Source organism: Oncorhynchus kisutch, linkage group LG17 (genome assembly GCF_002021735.2).
Source record: "Oncorhynchus kisutch isolate 150728-3 linkage group LG17, Okis_V2, whole genome shotgun sequence".
In the NCBI taxonomy this organism is placed as follows: Eukaryota; Metazoa; Chordata; class Actinopteri; order Salmoniformes; family Salmonidae; genus Oncorhynchus; species Oncorhynchus kisutch.
This window is the reverse complement of record NC_034190.2, coordinates 15,934,811-15,962,310: the sequence shown is the minus strand read 5'-3', so window position 1 is coordinate 15,962,310 and position 27,500 is coordinate 15,934,811. Positions and strand designations below refer to the sequence as shown.

At 44.8% G+C, this 27,500-nt stretch overlaps 1 protein-coding gene across 1 annotated transcript in view; it reads right to left on the bottom strand.

Moving 5' to 3' along the window:
- Positions 1 to 4,300: 4,300 nt before the first annotated feature.
- The window catches only part of LOC109908485 (potassium voltage-gated channel subfamily KQT member 4), a 123,616-nt gene continuing 100,416 nt past the window's right edge, over positions 4,301 to 27,500 (bottom strand). Inside the window, exons 10-14 of the mRNA XM_031795202.1 lie at positions 19,183 to 19,415; positions 17,583 to 17,682; positions 9,003 to 9,134; positions 8,678 to 8,822; positions 4,301 to 5,206 (exon numbers count right to left, since the gene is read on the bottom strand). Of these exons, the coding sequence (XP_031651062.1) occupies positions 5,003 to 5,206; positions 8,678 to 8,822; positions 9,003 to 9,134; positions 17,583 to 17,682; positions 19,183 to 19,415 (814 nt within the window). The 3' untranslated portion in view covers positions 4,301 to 5,002. The remainder of the gene's footprint in view (positions 5,207 to 8,677; positions 8,823 to 9,002; positions 9,135 to 17,582; positions 17,683 to 19,182; positions 19,416 to 27,500) is intronic.

Here is a 27,500-nt window from a genome sequence, read left to right as displayed (position 1 = left end):
TCATACAAGACCATATTGACTTTATTAAAGAAAGAGTGACTTCCTTTTCTTTCTTGTAAAGTGGGCTTATTGCAGAGAGAATCATGAATCAGGGGAATGTGGTAGAGTGGCATGGAAGTACTTCAATGAAGGATGAAATAAGTGTCACATACATGTGAAGCCTGAGTTCTTCTCTTTTCGTAACCTAGTCAGTCACTTTCTTTTCAGGACAACATACTGCGAACGAAAACGAGGGAAGAACGAGTACCATGTAACAACCTGGACAAGAGGGCAAAGTGAGAGAGCTGATGTTTTGGTGAAACGTCTGTTGGTTTTTCCATCCATGTCAAGTCATCCATTTTGGGATCTGGGTAGCCCCACAGGAGTAGAAGTGGACATGAAGTCTTTGCAGTGCCTCGGAAAGAGGGTTGAGTTGAGCTGTGGTCAGTATGGTGGGGACGTGAGGTGAGGAGGGGACAGCAAAGACCCCGGGCACACAGTACATTCATCAGAAGCTCAGATACAGTCTCCCATAGCATCAGATGAGAGCCTGACAAACAAGAACTGAAATTACCCTGAAACAAAAGTCCTGAATGTTGGAGAGCTGTAGCAGTTCTTCACTCATTCATCTGGAAGTTTACTGATTACAAACAAATTAACAAACAAAGCAGGAGAAGAAATAAATATTACTGAGACCAGAACACAGAATCTGGTCAAAAATGTACAAAAAACACAACTTTGTTAAAAGTTCATATCTATACTTGCAGGTTTAGGAACATGCATAGATAGATACAATATGTTTTACGTTGTTGTTGAGTGAAACTGGTTTGGTTTTGTTGTCAAGTAGTAGTCATACGCTCTTATTTCTTCTTCATTTACCACAGAGGACCTGAGACAGAGAGGAACTGAGACAGAGAGGAACTGAGACAGAGAGGAACTGAGACAGAGAGGAACTGAGACAGAGGACCTGAGACAGAGAGGAACTGAGACAGAGGACCTGAGACAGAGAGGAACTGAGACAGAGAGGAACTGAGACAGAGAGGAACTGAGAGAGAAAGGAACTGAGACAGAGAGGAACTGAGACAGAGAGGAACTGAGACAGAGAGGAACTGAGACAGAGAGGAACTGAGACAGAGAGGAACTGAGACAGAGGACCTGAGACAGAGAGGAACTGAGACAGAGAGGAACTGAGACAGAGAGGAACTGAGACAGAGAGGAACTGAGAGAGAAAGGAACTGAGACAGAGAGGAACTGAGACAGAGAGGAACTGAGAGAGAAAGGAACTGAGAGGTGTAACTGTAGGGAATTGTCCATGTTCTCTCTGGTGGCCAGTGTCCATGTTCTCTCTCGTGGCCAGTGTCCATGTTCCCTCTCGTGGCCAGTGTCCATGTTCCCTCTGGTGGCCACTGGCCATGTTCCCTCTGGTGGCCACTGTCCATGTTCTCTCTGGTGGCCACTGTCCATGTTCCCTCTGGTGGCCAGTGTCCATGTTCTCTCTGGTGGCCAGTGTCCATGTCCCCACTGGTGGCCAGTGTCCATTTTCTCTCTGGTAGCCACTGTCCATGTTCTCTCTGGTGGCCACTGTCCATGTTCTCTCTGGTGGCCAGTGTCCATGTTCTCTCTGGTGGCCAGTGTCCATGTCCCCACTGGTGGCCAGTGTCCATGTTCTCTCTGGTGGCCACTGTCCATGTCCCCACTGGTGGCCAGTGTCCATGTTCTCTCTGGTGGCCAGTGTCCATGTTCCCTCTGGTGGCCAGTGTCCATGTTCCCTCTCGTGGCCAGTGTCCATGTACCCTCTGGTGGCCAGTGTCCATGTTCTCTCTGGTGGCCAGTGTCCATGTTCTCTCTGGTGGCCAGTGTCCATGTTCTCTCTGGTGGCCAGTGTCCATGTTCTCTCTGGTGGCCAGTGTCCATGTCCCCACTGGTGGCCAGTGTCCATGTTCTCTCTGGTGGCCAGTGTCCATGTTCCCTCTGGTGGCCAGTGTCCATGTTCCCTCTCGTGGCCAGTGTCCATATTCCCTCTCGTGGCCAGTGTCCATGCTCCCTCTGGTGGCCAGTGTCCATGCTCCCTCTGGTGGCCAGTGTCCATGTACCCTCTGGTGGCCAGTGTCCATGTTCCCTCTGGTGGCCAGTGTCCATGTACCCTCTGGTGGCCAGTGTCCATGTTCCCTCTGGTGGCCAGTGTCCATGTACCCTCTGGTGGCCAGTGTCCATGTTCCCTCTGGTGGCCAGTGTCCATGTTCCCTCTGGTGGCCAGTGTCCATGTTCCCTCTGGTGGCCAGTGTCCATGTTCTATCTGGTGGCCAGTGCCTATATGTTAAATACTCCACAGGTCCACTGGCTATGTTTGCTTGAGGATGGGTTAGGGTTGGTTAGGACTATCATGGAGAGATGAGGATGGAGAGAACATGGAGGAGAAGGGGATAATGGGAGGAAGGTGTGGGTGAAAACAGAGATGAGGGTGGTAAGGGTTGATGGGTGCTGCTTTGGAAATAGAGCAGTGCTGAGCGATTAGTGCTTTTTGAGGTTGGTCGGTTTCAGTTCCATTATAAAAAAATTATCAGGGTTTTCGATTTCGATAATTTTTTAAAACATGAAATGCACTATGCATTATGTGGGTTGAATGCTATACCAATACAGAATAAAACATTTAATAAAAGTTCCATGATGGTAGTGACAGCCCATTACTGCAGCCTGGGGCGGCAGGTAGTCTAGTGGTTAGAGCATTGGACTTGTAACTGAAAAGTTGCAAGACTGAATCCCCGAGCTGACGAGGTAAAAATCTGTCGTTCTGCTCCTGAACAAGGCAACTAACCCACTGTTCCTAGGCTGTCGTTGAAAATAAGAATTTGTTCTTAACTGACTTACCTAGTTAAATAAAAAATAAATTAACCATCATTTAGTTACATTAACTTACTAAAATATTTCAGTTGTGTAAATTACATTTGTTTAATTTTACGACTCTTATTTAATTCCAAGTCTTCCTCATCTATGCTGTCTGACAAAATCACTATTTTAGTTGTTTTTTAAAGTGAGAACACCTGGTCTTTCCATGTAGACTGGCCAGGTGAATTCAGGTGAAAGTCTTGATCCCTTATTGATGTTGCCTGTTAAATCCACTTGAATCAGTCTAGATGAAGGAGAGGAGACAGGTTAAAGAAGGATTTCTAAGCCTTGAGACAATTGAAACATGTATTGTGTGTGTGTGTGCCATTCACAGGGTGAATGTTCAAGGCAAAAGATTGAAGTGCCTTTGAACGGGGTATGGTAGTAGGTGCCAGGCGCAAAGGTTTGAGTGTGTCAAGAGTTCAACAGTTTCCCACATGTATCAAGAATGGTCCACCACCCAAAGGAAATCCAGCCAACTTGACAACTGTGGGAAGCATTGCAGCTTTACCCCGATGAAGACAGCTTGGCTGTCGAAACGTTGGTTATTAAATTATTGCGTCTGAGCTCCTAGAGTTTGCGTCTCTCCTTTTCTTTTTCAAGTGTTCTACTCCGCTAGCCAGCACCTCTCCTAAACAGGTGTTCTACTCCGCTAGCCAGCACCTCACCTAAACAGGTGTTCTACTCCGCTAGCCAGCACCTCTCCTAAACAGGTGTTCTACTCCGCTAGCCAGCACCTCTCCTAAACAGGTGTTCTACTCCGCTAGCCAGCACCTCTCCTAAACAGGTGTTCTACTCCGCTAGCCAGCACCTCTCCTAAACAGGTGTTCTACTCCGCTAGCCAGCACCTCTCCTAAACAGGTGTTCTACTCTGCTAGCCAGCACCTCTCCTAAACAGGTGTTCTACTCCGCTAGCCAGCACCTCTCCTAAACAGGTGTTCTACTCCGCTAGCCAGCACCTCTCCTAAACAGGTGTTCTACTCCGCTAGCAAGCACCTCTCCTAAACAGGTGTTCTACTCCGCTAGCCAGCACGTCTCCTAAACAGGTGTTCTACTCCGCTAGCCAGCACCTCTCCTAAACAGGTGTTCTACTCCGCTAGCCAGCACCTCTCCTAAACAGGTGTTCTACTCCGCTAGCCAGCACCTCTCCTAAACAGGTGTTCTACTCCGCTAGCCAGCACCTCTCCTAAACAGGTGTTCTACTCCGCTAGCCAGCACCTCTCCTAAACAGGTGTTCTACTCCGCTAGCCAGCACCTCTCCTAAACAGGTGTTCTACTCTGCTAGCCAGCACCTCTCCTAAACAGGTGTTCTACTCTGCTAGCCAGCACCTCTCCTAAACAGGTGTTCTACTCCGCTAGCCAGCACCTCTCCTAAACAGGTGTTCTACTCTGCTAGCCAGCACCTCTCCTAAACAGGTGTTCTACTCTGCTAGCCAGCACCTCTCCTAAACAGGTGTTCTACTCTGCTAGCCAGCACCTCTCCTAAACAGGTGTTCTACTCCGCTAGCCAGCACCTCGCCTAAACAGGTGTATGGTTCTTTCGCCTCCAGATTGACCGAAGCATTGGAGTCAACATGGGCCATCATCCCTGTGGAATGCTTTCGATACCTTGTAGAGTCCATTGGCCTGTTGGAAACTACAACTCCCTACTACATCGCACAGTTCGGTCAATATGATTCATCTCTGAGCTCACAGATAAAAACAGAATTAAATGGAATTCAGATAACTGACCCGACGTTGGTGAACAATAACCAACATTTTGGTTAATCGCTCAGCACTAAAATAGAGAGAGGATAGCATGATGAATTATCCACTATTGGTGGCTCTAACATATGAAGCAGAGGATTTTAAATATGTGGAGGGAGGAAGTAATAGGTGTGGGTTCTAAAGTGTGGATTCTGAATTCCTAGAAAGAGGATTCTAAGTTAGGAATCTAATTGGTTTGGTGATCAGTAGAAAGGTCAAGGGTTACAACTGCAAATAGATATGGGCATAGAGGTTTGTTCCAGGAGTGCTGCTACAGTCCAGTATAGTGACATGACATCTCAGGGCTTAAAAACATTGAGGTGAGGGTCTAGTGGTGGGCCCAGTTCATACCCGCCCCAACCCCAGCCCCAGTCAGTGAGTACACTACCAGTCACTCCATATTGCTGGACTCTGAGTGGGAGATGTTGAGTGTGTTGGCAGAGGGGAAGAGGTCGCGGTGGTCCGTGGGGCTGTGGTAGTCTGACGTCAGGTCTGGTTCCAACAGGGAGGACAGGGTGAAGTTGGATGAGCCTTTCTTCAGACACTGGGTGTAGAAGTTAAGAAGGAGGTCCAGCTTGTTCTCTATCGACTGCACCTGTACACACCGACAAAACAACAAGATACAAACGCTATACAAAAATCACAAGATAAACATATATCACAGAAATGCAACGTTCAACTATGTTATTAGTACTAGCTATGCTCAATCAATCAAATGTATTTATAAAGCTCTTTCTACATCAGCCGATGTCACAAAGTGCTGTACAGAAACCCAGCCTAAAACCCCAAACAGCAAGCATTACAGATGTAGAAGCACGGTGGCTAGGAAAAACTCCCTAGAAAGGCAGGAACCTAGGAAGAAACCTAGAGAGGTACCAGGCTCTGAGCTGTGGCCAGTCCTCTTCTGACTGTACGGAGTGGAGATTATAACAGAACATGGCCAAGATGTTCAAACGTTCATAGATGACCAGCAGGGTCAAATTATAATAATCACAGTGGTTGTAGAGGGTGCAACAGGTCAACACCTCAGGAGTAAATTGAATATTTTTCCAAGCTTGATTTTGGTCAAATAAATACAGTGCCGAGCCAGCAGTCAAACCTAGAATCTTCTGATCCGTAGTCAGACATTGCGCCACTGACCCCAATGTTATGTACTAATATGGAATAATAAGGTCAAATAGATATTATTATTTTACAGTCTATCATTTACCTGGTATTTTCTTACAAATTAAATGAAAAGGTTATTACATAGTAATTATCAAAGAATAACCTAAACCAGGTATTCTCAAACGGGGCCACGCAAAATAAAATGTGATTCACATTTAAAAAATTATAATAAACATGTTTTTTTTTAAATATATTTTTTATTTGATTTTATTTCTTCACATTTTCAAACATTCCATATATTTTTTCCAACGGGGCTATACATTTGGCTGAGGTTTTTTTCTCACCTGAGTAGCCTCGTTTCCCTACCAAAAATAAAATTAAACCATCTAGTGTTCAGCTAAATAACAACACAATATCAAATACAGGTAACCTAGTCAAAGAATTTACATCCAATCACATTAACCATTACTCTCTTACAGGAATTCCACTATGTAGCCAAACGTAGCTGCTGCTCATTCCGTTTGCTCGAAAAAAGGATGAATGGTTAAAAAAAAGTAAGGCCCATAGAGATACATACCAGCTCTACTGGTAGTACTGCTACTACCAGCAGTACTACACCTGTCGATGACAGACGTTGTTCTGCTTCCACAGCACATCCAATGCTAACATCAGTAATTCTACATTTGTTGTTAGTCCAGCTAGCATGGACACTGACAGTTGTGAATCTGATGCAGCCGAAGAGCTACTGCCCCCTTCCCCGGGAAAGCACCGAACAACAGACAGCGACGTTGGTCGAAGTGGCGCAAATATGATGAGAACTACATTGATTCGGGGTTCACTTATATTGGGCGTAGTGCCTTTCCTCAACCACAGTGTGTTATATGTGCAAAAGTACTATCTCACAACTCGATCAAACCTTCACTCTTGCGCAGACATTTAGAAGCAAAACATGCCCATTTGAAAAATAAGCCACAGGAGTTTTATAAGTGAGAATTAAGATGACTTTCGAGTAGTAAGACATGTATAAAAGCAACAGATACCATTAATAAGAAGGGGCTAGAAGGGTCTTCTATGGTGAGCTACCAAGTGGCTAGGACAGGTAAGCCCCATAATATTGTGGAGGACTTCATACTTCCAGCTGCCGTGGACATGGCTGGGACAATGCTGGGGGAAAAGGCCCAAAAAACTATACAGACAATGTCTTCATCAAACAACACTGTTTCACGACGCAACAGTGACATGGCAGGAGATATGGCAGGAGATGTTTTGAAACAATTACTGCTTCGTATACAAGCCAGTGAATTCTATGCGTTACAGCTGGATGAGTCAGACGTGGCAGGCCTGGCACAGCTCCTGGTATATGTCCGTAACGTTTATGGGGGTTCAATTAAGGAAGACATCCTCTTCTGCAAACCACTGCAAACCAGGACAAATGAAGAGGATATTTTTAAAGTACTGAACAGCTTTGTGAAATCAAATGGACTTTGGTGGTCAAGATGTGTTGGTATCTGTACTAATGGCACAAAGGCCATGACAGGGAGACATAGTGGAGTGGTAACGTGCATGCAAGCAGTTGCTCCCGACGCCACTTGGGTACACTGCAGCATCCACCAAGAGGCTCTTGCTGCCAAGGGAATGCCTGACAGCTTGAAAGACGTTTTGGACACTACAGTGAAAATGAACAACCCCTGAACTCTTGTGTATTTTTTGCACTATGCAATGATATGGGCAGCAACCATCTAACGCTTTTACAACATACAGAAGGGTTCTGGTTATCAAGGGGCAAAGTATTGACACATTTTTTTTAAATTGAGACAAGCTTAAAGTTTTCTTTACTGACCATAATTTTCACTTGTCTGACCGCTTGCATGATGACGAGTTTCTCACATTACTAGGTGATGTTTTTTCTCGCCTGAATGACCTAAATCTAGGATTACAGGGACTCTCCGCAACTACATTCAATGTGATGGACAAAATTGAGGCTATGATTAAGAAGTTGGAGCTCTTCTCTGTCTGCATTAACAAGAACAACACACAGATCTTTCCATCATTGTATGATTTTTTGTGTGCAAATGAATTCAAGCTTACAGACAATGTCAAATGTGATATAGCGAAGCACCTGAGTGAGTTGGGTGCGTAATTACGCAGGTACTTTCCCGAAACAGATGACACAAACAACTGGATTCGTTATCCCTTTCATGCCCTGCCTCCAGTCCACTTACCGATATCTGAACAAGAGAGCCGCATCAAAATAGCAACAAACGGTTCTGTGAAAATGTAAGTTAATCAGAAGCCACTGCCAGCTTTCTGGATTGGGCAGAGTATCCTCAGAGTATCCTCAGAGTATCCTCCCTTGGCAAATCGCGCTGTTAAGACACTGATGCCCTTTTCAACCACGTACCTATGTGAGAGTGGATTCTCGGCCCTCACTAAGACTGAGACTCTCTCCAATACAACCCAACATTGCAGAGTTATGTGCATCCTTTCAAGCACACCCTTCTCATTAACCTGTGGTGAGTTATTCACAATTTTCGATGAACAAATAAAGTTTTAAATGTGAGATGGTAAAATAAAGAGCAAAATTATTGATTATTATTATATTATTATTTGTGCCCTGGTCCTATAAGAGGTCTGTCACTTTCCACGAGCCAGGTTGTGACAAAAACTCACACTTCTTCTTATGTTTATTAATAAATGTATTGTATACTGTGTGTGTGGCAGGCTTACAATGATGGCAAAAAACAACATTTGAGAGTGCGCTGACCCTGGTGCTAGAGGGGGTACGCAGCTGGAGGTTGAATGTTTGAAGGGGTATGGGACACTGACCTAAATAATTCATCAGGAAAATACCATCTGAAACAGGCCTGGAATGTAAATGAAGTGTTTCCTACAAACATTCACTCAGAACTATACTGTCTAAGCACCTGAGCAATCAATCTACCATACTGGAGCTCTGTACCTGTTTCTCCACCTTAATGACCCGTCCCATCATACTGAGCTCGTCCAGAAGGTCCAGTTCTGGAGGGGTCTTCTCTCCCTTCTCACTCCTCACCTTCTTATTATCTGGCTGGTAGGACGATCCCCGACCCACTATCTGATCAACTCTGGGGAGGACCAGGACAACACACAACAATCAACAACCATTATCAAAATGGTTCATTTTGTGGTGGTATAGGTGATGGAGTGTGTGGGGGTATGAATCCACTCTGTTTCCAACTGTTGTAGGTTGTGTGTGTGTGTGTGTGTGTGTGTGTGTGTGTGTGTGTGTGTGTGTGTGTGTGTACCTGGTTTGTAGACTCTTGATCCTCCCCAGCATGTCCAGGTGTCCAGCAGAGTACTGCTCTATGACGTCCTTCACGTCGTACGGACGCAGAGTCTCCTTAAACTTCCTCTTGGCCACCAGGAACTTCAGAATCCTACACACGCACACACAAACATTCGTAGAAATGCCTCACACTGCTGAAATAAATAAGTGAATACTGCAAAAGTGTTTAACCATGAAACGAGTCCTGAGCTTCATCAGTGTAACTACGTAGGTGTGATTAAGTGAGATTTGCAGTCAAAGTGACCTTACCAATATCATTCAGAAATAGCCTCATAAAAGGAAACCACTGGAGAGTTCCACAATGATTCCCCTTTGTTGTGAAATCTGACAATGACATTGCTCCTGTATTATCAATGAGACATGTAGAGCTATGTATAGAATACTTACTGTATACATATCTCTAATCGACACCCTTGTTCCGGTGCACTGTGTAAGGAGAGAGGGACACACTCGGTTTTCTGCACACCCTGGCCCTCTGCTAAGTCAGCTATTAGCTCTCTCTAACACACACACACACACACCCACACACACACACACACACACACACACACACACACACACACACACACACACACACACACACACACACACACACACACACACACACACAGACAGACAGACACAGACACACACACACGAGGTGGACCCCTGTGTGTGTGTGTGTCTAGTCTAACCCCTCTCCTCTCAGTGAGACAGCTGTGCACAAAGCTAATCTTATTCACATCCTCCCTCCACCAATAGTTGCCCTTTCCTAGAGAGAAGTAAAGGGTACGTTGGGGCTGAAGAGTGTTGACCAAGCACATACTGTACAATAGTGTCAAGGCCAACAACAGTACTGCTTTGGGCAGAGTTTTGTCTGCTTGTCACACTATAGGAGAAACAGAGTAAAATCGGCTGGCTGTGCTACTCTCCCCCCACCCGGATCCTAAGGTGCTGGCTCGGCAGAACACAGGAAACGCCAAATGTTAGCATCGCAAAACAGAAGCACTTAACCGGTCATCCCACACCATGATGGATTGCTCCGTGAGTTGGAGTGAGCAGAGAGTGGAAGCGGGGCGAGGCGGGTGAGGAGGAGGGCTGTTTTATGAGAAAACCATATCTCTCACACACAGACGGGCTAAGGCTGCTTTGATACCAGTGTGTTGGTGAAACACACACGCACACCACATCACAGCAGGGCTGTGGCACAGACAGGAAGGCGGAAGGGTGTAACGTGGCGACTGAACAGCTTGCATGTGCAATGGCAGTTTAGTGGTGTGTGCTGCAACTCTGATGGCAGACATCATAACACACACTCTCTCTCCCTCTCTCTTTCCCTCCCTCTTCTGTTCTTCAGGAGAGGGGGCACGTAAGTAAAGAAGCGTGGTGGTCGACACCCTTCCTCCTTCCTTCCTTCCTTCCTTCCTTCCTCACACAGCACTAGTGATGCATTCTTCATGACTTGATTTTTGCATGGTGTATTTTTTCATTTTGCAGGTAGAAGCATATTTGTTTCTGACAGGGCGGGTCTCAGGTGTGGGTTAAAGAAAGGGTAAGGAAAAGTAGAAAGGAATGAAAAAGAAAAAGAATTAAAGGGGTTCTTCAAAGTGCTGAGTCTCTCTTGATCGCGTGTTATGGTTATAATAATACATGGTCAGCCTGAAGTATGCCCCCTACAGCTACCTGGCATAGGGGCATAGTTGGCACTATATCATTATCTACAGGCTCAGAGGCTCTGGTGGGGAAATGGAGCAGCACTTTAGGAGACCACATTGGTACCGAAATGTTGAGATTTTGAAGTCAGCATTGAATATACAAAGTCAGCATTCTGTCATTTTTTTATTGGTTTTATGCACACTACTCATGACATGACATAAGTAGTGAAGTGAGTGTGATGGAGGAGGAAGCTTTTTGGTGTAACACCAAAAGGGAAACTATTGTTTATTAAAAGGTACATGAGCTTAAAAAACTACTTCTAACTTGCAGAGCAATGGAACTATCACTAGGCAAACGATAGGCAAATGGTAGACTTTCCAAAAGTTACAACGATTTCTGGATAAAACTGCATGAAATTGCATCAACAGTGTCAAAGGTTCCCAACTGGGCAGAAATACAAAAGTTGACTATGAGTGGCTTTAGCAGAGCCTGATTAGTTTGAGGAGAGTATTACAGCAATTATGCAGATCTCTCTCCCTCTAAACATCCCCCCCATACCCCAAACGGCCGTACTCCCCACATTTCCACAGATAGGTAGGCAGGCTGATTAACTAAATTAGTCTTCCTAAAGTGAAGCCCCAGCTTTAAAAAAAACTGTTTTTCAAAAGACATCAATCTTAGGTGGGGAATCTGCCAGTCACACACACCTGCCCCGGTGTGGAGGTACAGAACAACACATAGCTAGAAGTCAATTGATGCACTCCAAATAGCACCATATTCCCTATAAAGTGGAGCTCTATATAAAGTAGTGCACTATATAGGAAGGGAATAGAGTACCATTTGGGACACATCCAGTGTCATGTGGTTTATTTAAACTAGGGGTTCTATATTGTCATACCAATGGACCAATTCTTGAGCGGAGCCTGAGACAACATTTTCCACAGCCATCAACAAAACACCAAATGATGGAATTACTCCTGGAAGATTGGAGTCGCATCCCTCCAATAGAGTCCCAGACACTTGTAGAATCTATGCCAAGGAGCATTGAAGCTGTTCTGGAGGCTCGTGGTGGCCCAACACCCTATTACAACACTATGTTGATGTTTCCTTTATTTTTCCAGTTACGTGAAAATAAATAATTGTAACAATGGGAAAAACTATTAGCATATTATTCAGTAACTACTCACAAAGCCACAAAAGTTCAGTATGTCCTACTTTGCTGGTATCTTTGTAAGGTAATAATGTTTACGCTTTCATGTGCAAGCATGGTACTAACTAGGGCCCACCCTCAATTGAATCCAGTCCCAATCCACTATTATATCAAATAAAAATGTTATTTGTCACATGCGCCTAATACAACATGTGTAGACTTTACCGTAAAATGCTTACTTACAAACCAATTAACTGCAAGAAATACAGTTAGAAAAGATTTACTAAATAAACTAAAGTAAAAATAAAATGAAAAGTAACACAATAAAATAACAATAACGAGGCTATATACAGGAGGTACGGAGTTGAGGTCATTTGTACATGTATGTAGAGGTAAAGTGACTATGCATAGATAATAAACAGTGAGTAAGTAGCAGGAGTGTAAAAACAAAGAGGGGGTCTGATCAATTGTTCAGCAGTCTTATGGCTTGGGGGTAGAACCTATTAAGGAGCTTTTTGGACCTAGACTTGGGACTCTGGTACCACTTGTCACGTGGTAGCAGAGAGAAAAGTCTATGCTTGGGTGACTGGAGTCTTTGACTATTTTATGGGCCTTACACTGTTACCGCCTAGTATATAGGTTCTGGATGTGATGTACTGGACCGTACCGCACTACCCTCTGTAGTGCCTTAGGGTCAGATGCCAAGCAGTTGCCATACCAGGTGGTGATGCAACCAATCAGGATGCTCTTGATGGTGCAGCTGTTGAACTTTTTGAGGATCTGGGGACCCATTCCAAATCTTTCTTTTCAGTCGCCTTAGGGGGAAAAGGCGTTGTCGTGACCTCTTCACGACTGTCTTGGTGTGTTTAGATCATGATAGTTTGTTGGTGATGTGGACACCAAGGAACTTGAAGGTATCAACCTGTTCCACTACAGCACTGTTGATGTGAATGGGGGCGTGTTCGGCCCTCCTTTCCCTGTAGTCCACGATCAGCTCTTTTGTCTTGCTCATGTTGAGGGAGAGGTTGTTGTCCTGGCACCACACTGCCAGGTCTCTGACCTCCTCCCTATAGGCTGTCTCATCGTTGTTGGTGATCAGGCCTACCACTGTTGTGTCATCAGCAAACTTAAGGATGGTTTTGGAGTCGTGCTTGGCCACACAGTCGTGGGTGAATAGGGAGTGCAGGAGGGACGAAGCACGCACCGGTCCCCACTGTTGAGGATCAGAGTGGCAAATGTGTTGTTGCCTACCCTTACCACCTGGGGGTAGCCCGTCAGGAAGTCCAGGATCCAGTTGCAGAGGGAGGTGTTAAGTCCCAGGGTCCTTAGCTTAGTGATGAGCTTTGTGGGAACTATGGTGATGAATGCTGAGCTGTAGTCAATGAACAGCATTCTCACATAGGTGTTCCTTTTGTCCAGCTGGGAAAGGGCAGTGTGCAGTGCGATTGAGATTGCATTATATGTGGATCTGTGTGGACGGTATGCAAATTGGAATGGATCTGGGGTTTCTGGGATGATGATGTTGATGTGAGCCATGACCAGCCTTTCAAAGCACTTCATGGCTACTGACTTGAGTAGCGGGGTGGTAGTCATTTAGGGAGGTTACCTTCATTTCCTTGGCCACAAGGACTATGGTGGTCTGCTTGAAACATGTAGGTATTACAGACTCGGTCAGGGAGAGGTTGAAGATGTCAGTGAAGACACTTGCCATTTGGTCCGTGCATGCTCTGAGTACGCATCCTGGTAATCTGTCTGGCCCCGTGGACTTGTGAATGTTGACCTGTTTAAAGGTCTTGCTCACATTGGCTACAGAGAGCGTGCTCACACAGTCATCCAGAACAGCTGGTGCTCTCATGCATGCTTCAGTGTTGCTTGCCTCCAAGCGAGAATAAAAGGCATTTAGCCTGCCTGCTAGGCTTGCGTCACTAGGCAGCTCATGACTGGGTTTCCCTTTGTAGTCCATAATAGTTTGCAAGCCCTGCCACATCCGATGTGTGTCAGAGCTAGTGTAGTAGGATTCAATCTTACTCCTGCATTAACGCTTTGCCTGTATGATGGTTCGTCTGAGGGCATGGCAGAATATCTTATAAGCGGATGAGTTTCTGGATGAGTTTCCCACTCCTTCAAAGCAGCAGCTCTAGCCTTTAGCTCGGTGCAGATGTTGCCTGTAATCCATGGCTTCTGGTTGGGATATGTACGTAAGGTCACTGTGGGGACGACATCGTCGGTGCACTTATTGATGAAGCCGGTGACTGAGGTGGTATACTCCTCAATGCCATTGGATGAATCCCGGAACATATTCTCATCTGTGCTAGCAAAACATTCCTGACATCCGCGTCATCTGACTACTTCCGTATTGAGCGAGTCACTTCCTGCTTTAGTTTTTGCTTATAAGAAAGAATCAGGAAGATAGAATTATGGTCAGATTTGCCAAATGGAGGGTGAGGGAGAGCTTTGTATGAGTCTCTGTGTGTGGAGTAAAAGTGGTCTAGAGTTTTTTTCCTCTGGTTGCACAAGTTTAAATACACTTAGGTTGGAGTCATTAAAACTTGTTTTCAACCACTCCACAAACTTCTAGTTAACAAACTATAGTTTTAGCAAGTCAGTTAGGACATCTACTTTTCCAACAATTGTTTACAGACAGATTATTTCACTTATAATTCACTGTATAATAATTCCAGTGGGTCAGAAGTTTACATACACTAAGTTGACTGTACCTTTAAACAGCTTTCAGGAAAATTCCAGAAAATGATGTCATGGCTTTAGAAGCTTCTGATAGGCTAATTGACATCATTTGAGTCAATTGGAGGTGTACCTGTGGATGTATTTCAAGGCTTACCTTCAAACTCAGTGCCTCTTTGGTTGACATCATGGGAAAATCAAAAGAAATCAGCCAAGACCTCAGAAAAAAATTGTATACCTCCACAAGTCTGGTTCATCCTTGGGAGCAATTTCTAAACGCCTGAAGTTCATCTGTACAACAATAGTATGCAAGTATCAACTCCATGGGACCACGCAGCCGTCGTACCGCTCAGGAAGGTAACATGTTCTGTCTCCTAGAGATGAACGTACTTGAACCTCTCGAAAGTGCAAATAAATCCCAGAACAACAGCAAAGGACCTTGTAAAGATGCTGGAGGAAACAGGTACAAAATAATCTATATCCACAGTAAAAATGAGTCCAATATCGACATAACCTGAAAGGCCACTCAGCAAGGAAGAAGCCACCGCTCCATAACCGTCATAAAAATGCCAGACGACGGTTTGCAACTGCACATGGGGACAAAGATCGTACTTTTTGGAGAAATTTCCTGTGGTCTTAAGAAAAAAAAATAGAACTGTTTGGCTATAATGACCATCGTTATGTTTGGAGGAAAAAGGGGAGGACTTGCAAGCCAAAGAACACCATCCCAACCGTGAAGCACGAGGGTGGCAGCATCATGTTGTGGGGGTGCTTTGCTGCAGAAGGGATTGGTGCACTTCACAAAATAGATGACATCATGAGGGAGGAAAATTATGTGGATATATGGAAGCAACATCTCAAGACATCAATCAGGATGTTAAAGCTTGGTCGCAAATGGGTCTTCTAAATCGACAATGACCCTAAGCATACTTCCAAAGTTGTGGCAAAATGGCTTAAGGACAACAAAGTCAATGTATTGGAGTGGCCATCACAAAGCCCTGACCTCAATCCTATAGAAAATGTGTGGGAAGAACTGAATAAGCGTGTCCGAGCAAGGAGGCCTACAAACCTGACTCAGTTATACCAGCTCTCAGGAGGAATGGGCCAAAATTCACCCAACTTATTGTGGGAAGCTTGTGGAAGACTACCCGAAACGTTGGACTCAAGTTGAACAATTTAAAGGCAATGCTACCAAATACTAATTGAGTGTATGTTAACTTCTGACCCACTGGGAATGTAATGAAAGAAATAAAAGCTGAAATAAATCATTCTCTCTACTATCATTCTGACATTTCACATTCTTAAAATAAAGTGGTGATGCTAACTGACCTAAGACAGGGAATTTTTACTCAGATTAAATGTCAGGAATTGTGAAAAACTGAGTTTAAATGTAATTGGCTTAGGTGTATGTAAACTTCCGACTTCAACTGTATGTACACTACACTTCAGCATACACACTATAAGCTGCTTTTAACCCTTTACACTCGTGGGAATTGCCCTATATGGATAGGGCTACAGTGAAATGTGTCTTACAGAAGAAATATGTGCATAAGCACGGTAGCAAATTAAAGAGAAAAGTTGATAGATTATGGGGAAATTATAAAGACCAAAGTTCAGGACACAACAACTCACCTGACAAGACTGAATTCAAACTTTACACTGTTGATTATATGTGCATTTGACATTTGTTGTCCTTTTGCCACGTTTATTGATAAGGAAATAAGAAAATACTCTGGATTGAGTAACAAGACTATTCCTGGATATGTGGGGTAGGGGCAACATAAGACAAACAAATGACAAGGGTTTGAGTGAGAGGGTTAACTGGTGTCTCCAAGTGGCCACACACCTCTCTAAAGTGGCCACACACCTCTCTAAAGTGTGCACAGTTCCTAAGTCATTTCAATTCACTTTTATGACTGAAAGAAGACACTTAAACTATAAGGTGCTTTTCTCAGCTCAATGAAAATATTTGTACCCGCACACTGAAGAAGGCTGCAAAGCCAAAACGTCTGTGTATGCTATCGCTGATGCAGTGAGATTATTATTTATTTAAATGAAGTAAGCTTTATGCGACATCTTTTTAAGTGTGGACACATCACAATTTTGCTGATCAGATCTGGGAACCCGGCCTGCGGCAGGAAGGCTCAGTTACCATGCTAAAGTGGACTTTTCGCTACCGTCAGCTTACACTGCAAACAGCCAGAGACCACTGGAGGAGCTGGGCATTCATCTTACTACAGCCACCATAACAGGAAGTACTATAGACCCAAGTTCTGTGACGACTTGAGGACCAGAGAGGAGACAGGTGACCTGGTTCCACAGTTAGGGGTACTGTGGACCAGTAGGTACCATGTGGGTACAGGTAGGGATGGTGTGAACCAGTAGGTACCATGTGGGTACAGGTAGGGGTGTTGTGAACTAGTAGGTACCATGTGGGTACAGGTAGGGGTGGTGTGAACCAGTAGGTTCCCTGTGGGTACAGGTAGGGGTGGTGTGAACCAGTAGGTTCCCTGTGGGTACAGGTAGGGGTGGTGTGAACCAGTAGGTACCCTGTGGGTACAGGTAGGGGTGGTGTGAACCAGTAGGTACCCTGTGGGTACAGGTAGGGGTGGTGTGAACCAGTAGGTTCCCTGTGGGTACAGGTAGGGGTGGTGTGAACCAGTAGGTTCCCTGTGGGTAAAGATAGGGGGGGTGAACCAGTAGGTACCCTGTGGGTACAGGTAGGGGTGGTGTGAACCAGTAGGTACCCTGTGGGTACAGGTAGGGGTGGTGTGAACCAGTAGGTACCCTGTGGGTACAGGTAGGGGTGGTGTGAACCAGTAGGTTCCCTGTGGGTACAGGTAGGGGTGGTGTGAACCAGTAGGTTCCCTGTGGGTAAAGATAGGGGGGGTGAACCAGTAGGTACCCTGTGGGTACAGGTAGGGGTGGTGTGAACCAGTAGGTACCATGTGGGTACAGGTAGGGGTGGTGTGAACCTGTAGGTACCATGTGGGTACAGGTAGGGGTGGTGTGAACCAGTAGGTACCCTGTGGGTACAGATACGGGTGATTTTAGAGGGGGTGTAGTACTCACCTGACAGCCCGTATCAAGGTCTTCACTGCTGGGATCACCTCTTCCATGGCTACATCACAATATGGTTTGTCTTCAACACTGTCCTCCCCTACTCCTTCCACTGGGGACAGGGCAACAACAAGGTGAGAGTGTGTTTGCAGAAATTAGTACATTTTATAGATGGTGCAAGTATATACGTGAGACCATACTTGTGTGTATGTGCCTACAGTATGTACTATATATACATTGGGATCTGAAATAATTGAAACCCTTGATAAAGACTAGCAAAAATGACAGTTTAAAATAAAAAATTCAGGTAGCCTAGTGGTTAGAGTGTTGGACTAGTAACTGGAAGGTTGCCAGATCCCCCGAGATGACAAGGTAAATATCTGTCGTTCTGCCCCTGAACTGTTCTTAGGCTGTCATTGAAAATAAGAATTTGTTCTTATCTGACTTGCCTAGTTAAATAAAGGTGAAACAAATAATTGTATAAAAAAAAGGGGAAATGATTTTATACTAATACAATTGCTCGAGAAAGACACGTTGTACTACTTTTTTCTCTCAAAAAGGAAGAGGTCAAATTATTGACACCCTTGTTTTCAATACCTTTCAATGCCTCACCTTGCGAGGATAATGGCACTGAGCCTTTTTCTCAAATGTTTAATGAGTTGGAGAACACATTGGGAGGGATCTTAGACCATTCCTCTATACAGAATCTTTCCAGATCCTTGATATCCTTCATCTGCTCTTATGGACGGCCCTCTTCAATATAAACCACAGGTTTTCAATGGGGTCTAAGTCCGGAGACTGAGATGGCCATTTGAAAATGTTGATTTTTTTGTTGCCAATTTCTTTGTGGATTTGTATGTGTGCTTGGGGTTATTGTCTTGCAGGAAGACCCACTTGTGGCCAAGTTTCAGCCTCCTGGCAAAGGCAACCAGGTTGTTGGTTAAAATATCCAGGTACTGGGTAAAGATAATGATGCCGTTGACCTTAACAAGTGACCCAGGACCAGTGGAATCAAAATAGCCCCATAACATCAAAGATCCACCACCATATTTTACAGTAGGTATGAGGTTCTTTTCTGCTCATGCATTCTCATTTCGATGCCAAACCGACCACTGGTCGCGTCGCCAAAGAGCTTTATTTTCATGTCATCTGACCAAAGCACCGGTTCTAATCCAAGTGCCAATGTCATTTAGCAAACTCTAGGCATTTACATTTGTTGGATGACATGAAAACAGAGCTCTTAGGCCACACACACCAGTGGTTGTGCAAGTGGATCTTCCAGCAACCCCAGCACTAACCCCACCACTAACCCCAGCACTAACCCCAGCACTAACCCCAAGCACATATCAAAATCCACAGAGAACTGGTTAATTGGACACAAAAATCAACATTTTGAAAACAGGTGTGTCAATTTTGACCCTTACCTTTTTGAGAGAAAAAAGTATTGCTTGTTAAACAAAATCTCTTTCTCTGAGCAATAGTAGTTAGTCATTTTGTATAGTCATTTTTGCTCATCTTTATCAAGGGGGTGTCAATAATTTCAGACCCCACTATAGATGTATATACTGTATATATGCATGCAGGTGAGAGTGAGTTAAGTCCTAATTCCCACCGTCTGCAGGAGGTCTGGGTTTGAGCCGTAGGGAGGTGCGGAACCGCGTGCGGTCGTTGAAGCTCCAGCTCTTCTGCACCTTCCCGGGACTGGTGGCTTCTGGGACATTCTCCGTGCTGGGCGACTGGCGGAAACTCGTCCCAGGAGGCAGTGGAGACGCCTTGTTCCGGATCGCCTGGGACGACCGAGAGTTGTTCATCCGCATCCGGTCTCGAAAACCTATTTTGCTGCTGCTGGAACAATGAAGGAACAATTTACCTGTGTCCACATGTTTATTGAATTAACTACCACTATTATCTGCCACTTAGGACATCCTTAGAGTTCTGTTGTGTGATTTTCCTCATGGCTGTCGGTCCATAGTGTCCAGTGGATGATACAGTTGTTTTAGACCCTGAGTTTAGCCAATCAGCAGAGGAGCAATCCCAGGTAGTTAGAATATGTTAGCTAGCAGGTACAGACAGCAGTACACTAGATAGTGTAGCTACTGACTACTATTAAACATTGAAACAGTCACACCGAGCTGAGTCAGTGACCAACAAAGCAGACAGAGAGAACAACAGAGACAGATATTCAGACTGGGAGATTACAGACGTGATGGAGAGACAGACTGACTGACTGACTGGCTGACTGGTTGACTGACTGAAGGACAGAATTACTTACTTACTGACTGGTTGACTGACTGGCTGGCAGGCTGACTGACTGGCTTACTAAATGGTTGGCGAACTGGCTGACTGGCTGACTTACTGAATGGTTGTCTGACTGGCTGGCTGTCTGACTTACTGAATGGTTGGCTGACTGGCTGGCTGTCTGACTTACTGACTGGTTGACTGACTTGCTGGCAGGCTGACTGGCTGACTTACTGAATGGTTGGCTGACTGGCTGACTGGCTGACTTACTGAATGGTTGTCTGACTGGCTGGCTGTCTGGCTGACTATCAGTGGGTGGGGGGGCAACACAATAACTCCTCGGTGTCATCTGGGACGTATACTCATGTTAACATGTTAAAGTCACAAAGTATTTCCAACATCACACATCAGGGAACGATTAGAAACATGTTGTTGTTTACGCCTGTAGTTTACGCCTGTAGTTTACGCCAAGATACTCCTTGTTTGTGCGCTGGCCTGCATTTAAGTTAATATTTAAATAGCTGAAAGAGCATTAGGGGAAATAGCATTTCATATGCTGGAGCTAAAATGCTCAGGTTGACCTAGAAGGGGAGGGTGGACAGACTAAGATGTTGAATTACTGTTAGCCCTTTGGGGGGGAAAGTAAATAAGTGAGGCTGAATACAGCTGAGTCCTCCAAAGACATGCACGGTATACTGAGCAAGTATAAGAGAAACATTTTAGCAGAAAGGGAAAACTCTATTTGGGGAGAGACATTTTTTTGTCTGGGTTAAGTGGATAAGATTTGCAAAAGTACAACACGCATGTGATTGCATTGCATGCATGACCATTTGAATCCTCTCCCCAGAAAACACTACAGAGCAGGATTGATCAAAGAAAACATGCATGAAAATGTGCACTTAACAATTAATGGTCATGCAACTGTCATGCAAGAGAACAGCATGCGTGACTTTCTAAATATTTGATCTTTGGAACAACCTTCTGTCCAAAATATCAAATATATTATTTTTAAAAGTCTGTCAAATCTGTAAGTGTGAGAGAAGGCCAATGCTGACATTAGATCCACATGAACCATGAAACATCCCTTGTTCTCCAATAAACAACACATGGTTTAATGTGTCCCCTAGTTCACCAAAAACAATGTAAAACCAGGCAAGGTAACTGGTAATGGTTAACAGAGTTATCCTCTGAACAGAACACCCCATCATTCTCTCACACAGTAAAAGCTCAGTCAAAGATTTCTACGCCAGAGCAGTGTATGTTTCCCATTCTCAAAGATCAATTAGAAAATGTGAATATCAGTTGGACAAGATGGTGCCGAAGAGGATGGCTGACGTTTTACATTCCCGTAACCAATTGTGCTATTTTGTAATTTTTTTTGCGTTGTTTGTAACTTATTTTTTTAACTTATTTTGTACATAATGTTGCTGCTACCATCTCTTATGACCAAAAATAACTTATGGCCATCAGAAATGGGATTACTCACCACTAACTGGAAGAATCTTTCTCCTTTAACGAGTCCGACAAGAAGGATATACTGCTGTCCCGGGAACAGGCTCAGATCCCCGTCATTTTCGTAAAGATAAGAAGACGCAGTTCGGGCTGCCTTTTGAGAATCCGTAGGCGAACTCCCACTGCCTTCAGTTCTACTTGCTACCATGCAATCATTGGAAAATAAAATGTTTAACCTACGATTACGATTATCCTACCAACGGGACATTAAGAACTGTAATATCTGGTGTTTCACCGAGTCATGGCTGAACGACAACATGGATCATTTGGAGCTGGAGGAATGTTTTAACCTTTTTGGGATAGGGGGCAGCATTTTCGCTTTGGATGAATAGCATGCCCAGAGTGAACTGCCTCCTACTCTGTCCCAGAAGCTAATATATGCATATTATTATTAGTATTGGATAGAAAACACTCTGTAGTTTCCAAAACTGTTTGAATGATGTCTGTGAGTATAACAGAACTCATATGGCAGGCGAAAACCTGAGAAAAATCCAACCAGGAAGTGGGACATCTGAGGTTTGTAGTTTTTCAAAGCTTGGCCTACCGAGTACACATTGAGATATGGATGAGGTTGCACTTCCTACGGCTTCCACTAGATGTCAACTGTCTTTTGAAACTGGTTTGAGGATTCTACTAGCAGCAAGCCAGCAGCATACCACCGTGCATACCACTGCTGGCTTGCTTCTGATTCTAAGCAGAGTTGGTCCTGGTCAGTTCCTGGATGGGAGACCAGATGCTGCTGGATGTGGTGTTGGAGGGCCAGTAGGAGGCACTATTTCCTCTGGTCTAAAAAAAATATCCCAATGCCCTGTGTAGGGTGCCATCTTCCGGATGGGATGTTAAACGGGTGTCCTGACTCTCTGAGGTCATTAAAGATCTCATGGCACTTATCGTAAGACTGGGGTGTTAACCCTGGTGTCCTGGCTAAATTACCAGTCTGGCCCTCAAACCATCACGGTCACCTAATAATCCCCAGTTTACAATTGGCTCATTCATCCCCCTCCTCTCCCCTGTAACTATTCCCCAGGTCGTTGCTGCAAATGAGAATGTGTTCTCAGTCAACTTACCTGGTAAAATAACGGATAAATAAAAATACTATAAAGGAGGGGCTCATGAGTGCTGTTTGAGTCAGTGGTCTGGCAGAGAGCCTTGGTCTTATGACGCGCGCTCCCGACAGAGTTACCTCTCGTTCCAGTGCCTTTCTGAAGACAAAGGAATTCTCCGGTTGGAACATTATTGATGTTTTATGTTAAAAACATCCTAACGATTGATTCCATACATCGTTTGACATGTTTCTAAGGGACTGTAATGGAACTTTTGGAGTTTTTGTCTGGATGAAATGCTCGTGCCTCATGAAGATGGATTACTGGGCTGAACACGCTAACAACAAGTGGCTATTTGGACATAAATGATGGAACAAATCAGTCATTTATTGTCGAACTGGGATTCCTGGGAGTGCCTTCTGATGAAGATCATCAAAGGTCAGTGAATATTTATGGTGTTGTTTCTAACTTTGTTGATTCCAAAATGGCGGCTATTCCTCTGGCTGTTTCGGGTTCTGAGCGCCGTTCTCAGATTATGCTTTTTACATAAAGTTTTTTTAAATCTGATACAGCGGTTGCATTAAGGAGAAGTCTATCTTTAATTCTGTGAATAACACTAGTATCTTTTATCAATGTTTATTATTAGTATTTCTGCAAAATCACTTGATGTTTTGGAACCAAAACATCACTGCACGTAAGGCGCCAATGTAAACTGAGATTTGTAGATATAAATATGCACATTATCGAACAAAACACACATGTATTGTGTAACATGATGTCCTATGAGTGTCATCTGATGAAGATCATCAAAGGTTAGTGATTAATTTGATCTATATTTCTGCTTTTTGTGACTCCTATCTTTGGCTGTAAAAATGGCTGTGTTTTTTCGACTTGGCGGTGATCTAACAATCATATGTTGTGCTTTAGCTGTGAAGCATTTTTTAAATCGGACACGATGGGTATATTAACCAGATGTTTATCTTTCATTTGCTGTATTGGACTTGTTAATGTGTGAAAGTCACATATTTAAAAATATATATTTTTGAATTTCGCACACTGCCTTTTCAGCGGAATGTTGTCGAGGTGTTAGAAAGACTAATGCGCTAGAAAGGCTAATGAACCGGCAGAACAGAGAAGCTACATCTGGTAAGACGAGGGCCGGGTGTGTGTGTCTTTTTGTCAATAACAGCCGGTGCGCAATGTCTAATATTAAAGAAGTCTCAAGGTATTGTTCGCCTGAGGTCGAGTATCGTATGATAAGCTGTAGACCACACTATCTACCAAGAGAGTTCTCATCTATACTATTTGTAGCCTTCTATTTACCACCTAAGACCACACTCAACCAACTCTATAAGGCCATAAGCAAACAAGAAAATGCTCACCCAGAAGCGGCACTCCTAGGGGCCGGGGACTTTAATGCAGGCAAACTTCAATCAGTTTTACAACATTTTTACCAGCATGTCACATGTGCAACCAGAGGACAACAAACCCCAGACCACCTTCACTCCACAAACAGAGATGCATACAAAGCTCTCCCCCGCCCTCAATTTGGCAAATCTGACCATAATTCTATCCTTCTGATTGCTGATTGCTCATGCTTACAAGCAAAAACTAAACAGGAAGTACCAGTGACTCGCTCAATACAGAAGAGGTCAGATGATGCAGATGCTAGGCTACAGGACTGTTTTAGCAAAACAGCACAGACTGGAATATGTTTTGGGATTCATCCAATGGCATTGAGGAGTATACCACCTCAGTCATCAGCTTCATCAACAAGTGCATCGACGACGTCGTTCACAGAGTGACCGTACATACATATTCCAACCAGAAGCCATGGATTACAGGCAACATCCGCATCGAGCCAAAGGCTAGTGCTGCCGCTTTCAAGGAGCGGGACACTAATCTGGACGCCTATAAGAAATCCTGCTATGCCCTCAGACGAACCATCAAACAAGCAAAGTGTCAATGCAGGATTAAGATTGAATCCTACTACACCAGCTAAGATGCTCATCAGATGTTGCAGGGCTTAAATAAAATATTAAGGACTACAAAGGGAAACCCAGACACGAGCTACCCAGAGCTAAATGCCTTTTATGCTCGCTTCGAGGCAAGCAACACTGAAGCATGCACAAGAACCTCTCCCGGACTGAGTCTGTAGTACGTACATGTTTCAAGCAGACCACCATAGTCTCTGTGCCCAAGGAAGTGAAGGTAACCTCCCTAAATAATTACCGCCCACGTCAGTAGCCATGAAGTGCTTTGAAAGGCTGGTCATTGCTCACATCAACAGCATCCTCATGGATACCAACCGCCCCCACTGATCCACAGATGACACAATCTCAATCGCACTCCACACTGCCCTTTCCCACCTGGACAAAAGGAACACCTATGTGAGAATGCTTTTCATTGACTACAAATCAGCGTTCAACACTATAGTTCCCCTGAACTTCCTGACTGGCCACCCACAGGTGATAAGGGTAGGCAACAACACGTGTGCCACGCTGATCCTCAACACTGGGGCCCCTCAGGGGTGTGTAGTTAGTCCCCTCCTGTACTCCCTGTTCACCCACGACTGCGTGGCCAAACACAACTCCAACACCATCCTTAAGTTTGCTGATGACACAACAGTGGTAGGCCTGATCACTGACAACGATGGGACAGCTTATAGGGAGGAGGTCAGAGAACTGGCAGTGTGGTGCCAGGACAACAACCTCTCCATCAATGTGAGCAAGAGAAAGGAGCTGATCGTGGACTACAGGAAAAGGCGAGCCGAACCCATTAACATCAGTGGAGCGGGTCGAGAGTTTCAAGATCCTTGGTGTCCACATCAACAACGACCTATTATGGTCCAAACACACCAAGACAGTTGTAAAGACAGCACGACAACACCTTTTCCCCCTCAGGAGACTGAAAAGATTTGGCATGGGTCCCCAGATCCTCAAAAAGTTAAACAGCTGCACCATCAAGAGCATCCTGACTAGTTGCATCACCACCTGGTATGGAAACTGCTCGGCTTCTGACCGTAAGGCACTACAGAGGGTAGTGTGTACCGCCCAGTACATCACTGGGGCCAAGCTTCCTGCAATCCAGGACCTATGTAACAGGCGGTGTCAGAGGAAAGCACATAAAAATGTCAGAGACTTCCGTCACCCAAGTCATAGACTGTTTCTCTGCTACCGCACAGCAAGCGGTCCCGGAGCGCCAAGTCTAGGACCAAAAGGCTCCTTAACAGCTTCTACCCCCAAGTCCTAAGACTGCTGAACAATTAATTCAATGGCTACCGGACTGTCACACTGACCGCTCCCCCCCTCTCCATTTGTTTTGTACACTGCTGCTGCTCGCTGTTTATTATCTATGCATAGTCACTTCACCACTACCTACATGTACAAATGACCTCTAACCCGTACCCCCACACAGTTACTCGGTACCCATACCCTCTGTATATAGCCTCATTATTGTTATGTTATTGTGTTACATTTTATTATTTTTACATTCGTTTATTTGGTAAATATTTTCTTAACTTCTTGAACTGCACTGTTGGTTAAGGGCTTGTAAGTAAGCATTCCACGGTAAGGTCTACACTTGTATTTGGCACATGTGACAAATACATTTTGATTTCATTTCATGTCAAATATACCAAATGTCAGCCATTTCCAGCCTGAGTACCATCGGCAATGGCAAGTGTCTTCCCACTATGCTCAATGAAGAGGTTAAAACCAACTTCTTACTCAAAAGTAGAACATTTACAGAGACACACACACACTGCAGTGGGCCAGAAGGCTTTGGGACCCTCAGGCAGAGTGAGAAAGGGAGATGGGGGGTGGGGGGGTGGGGCGTGCTGACGTGCCCCGTGCACAGGCTTGTCACCGTGGATACCTCTGCTGTTTGCGGCCAGTGTGAATCCGGAAGAGACTCCGCTTTTTAGAAACGAGCTGACTGAGGAGACACACAAGGCAGAGGGAGATAAGGTGAGGAAGAGGAGAAGAGGAAGAGAGAGGAGAGGCCAGGTGAGGGGTGCAGAGGAGGAGAAGAGGAGAAGAGGAAGGGTGGGTGAGGAAGAGGAGGAGAAGAGGAAGAGAGGAAGAGCAGGTGAGGGGTGCAGAGGAGGAGAAGAGAAGAGAAGGCGAGGAAGAGGAGAAAATGTGGTGAGGAAGAGGAGAGGTGAGGAAGTGGAGGAGAGGAGAGGAGAGAGGAGGAGAGGAAAAGAGGAAGTGAGGAAGAGGAGGAAAGGTAGAGGAGGAGAGGTGAGGAAGAGGACGAGAGAGGAGGAGAGGAAGAGGAGAAAAGGAGAAGAGGAGAGGAGGAGGAGGAGAGGTGGTGAGGATGAGGAGGGGAGAAGAGGAGGTGAGGAAGAGGAGGAAAGGAAGAGGAGGAGAGGTGGTGGTGATGAGGAGGAGAGGAGAGAGGAGGAGAGAAGTGGAAGAGGAAGAAAAAGAGGAGAGGAGAGGAAGAGGAGGAGAGGTGGTGAGAATGAAGAGGAGGAGAGAAGTAGAGGAGAGGAGGAGAGGTGAGGAAGAGGAGGAGGAGAGGAGAGGTGTATGGAGGTAGTGAGATCATAAAGGTAAAGATGGGAGGAGGGAGGTGAAGAAAAGTAGAGGATAGGGTGAAGTGGAGTGGAAGCCCAGTACTGCCTCTCATCAGTCTAAAATGGCTTCCTTGCCTAGTCTCCTTTCACACTTAAGGATTACCAAGTGAAAGCATGTGTCCCTGTTGGCCCCCAACATATTGCTTTCCCCTACACTTCCTTTGTTTTCAGACCAGACTAGATGAAGGAAAGGAGGCAAAGAAAGCAAGCCATGTCAATTTATTGACAAGCACCCCATTGAGGAGGGAGGTAAGGAGTAGGGATGTGTGAACGGAGTGTGTTGAGTTGGGGATGTCGTGTAGGCAGCCAGAGTGCATGCATACGAAGCAGTTCACTTCAGTATGTCCAAGATTAGACTGCAGCCTTTCCAGAATGTCTAAGTAATTAGCTCCACACGTATCCATTGTCTTCTTGACTTGGAAGGCACACTGCCTCCAATGTGTGTTATTAATGTATTTATGTACCTGCAGTACTATTTAATCTACAGTATGAAAAAGTATCACCGGTTCATATTGACAAGACCAAACATATACCTTGGAAAACATGGCATGT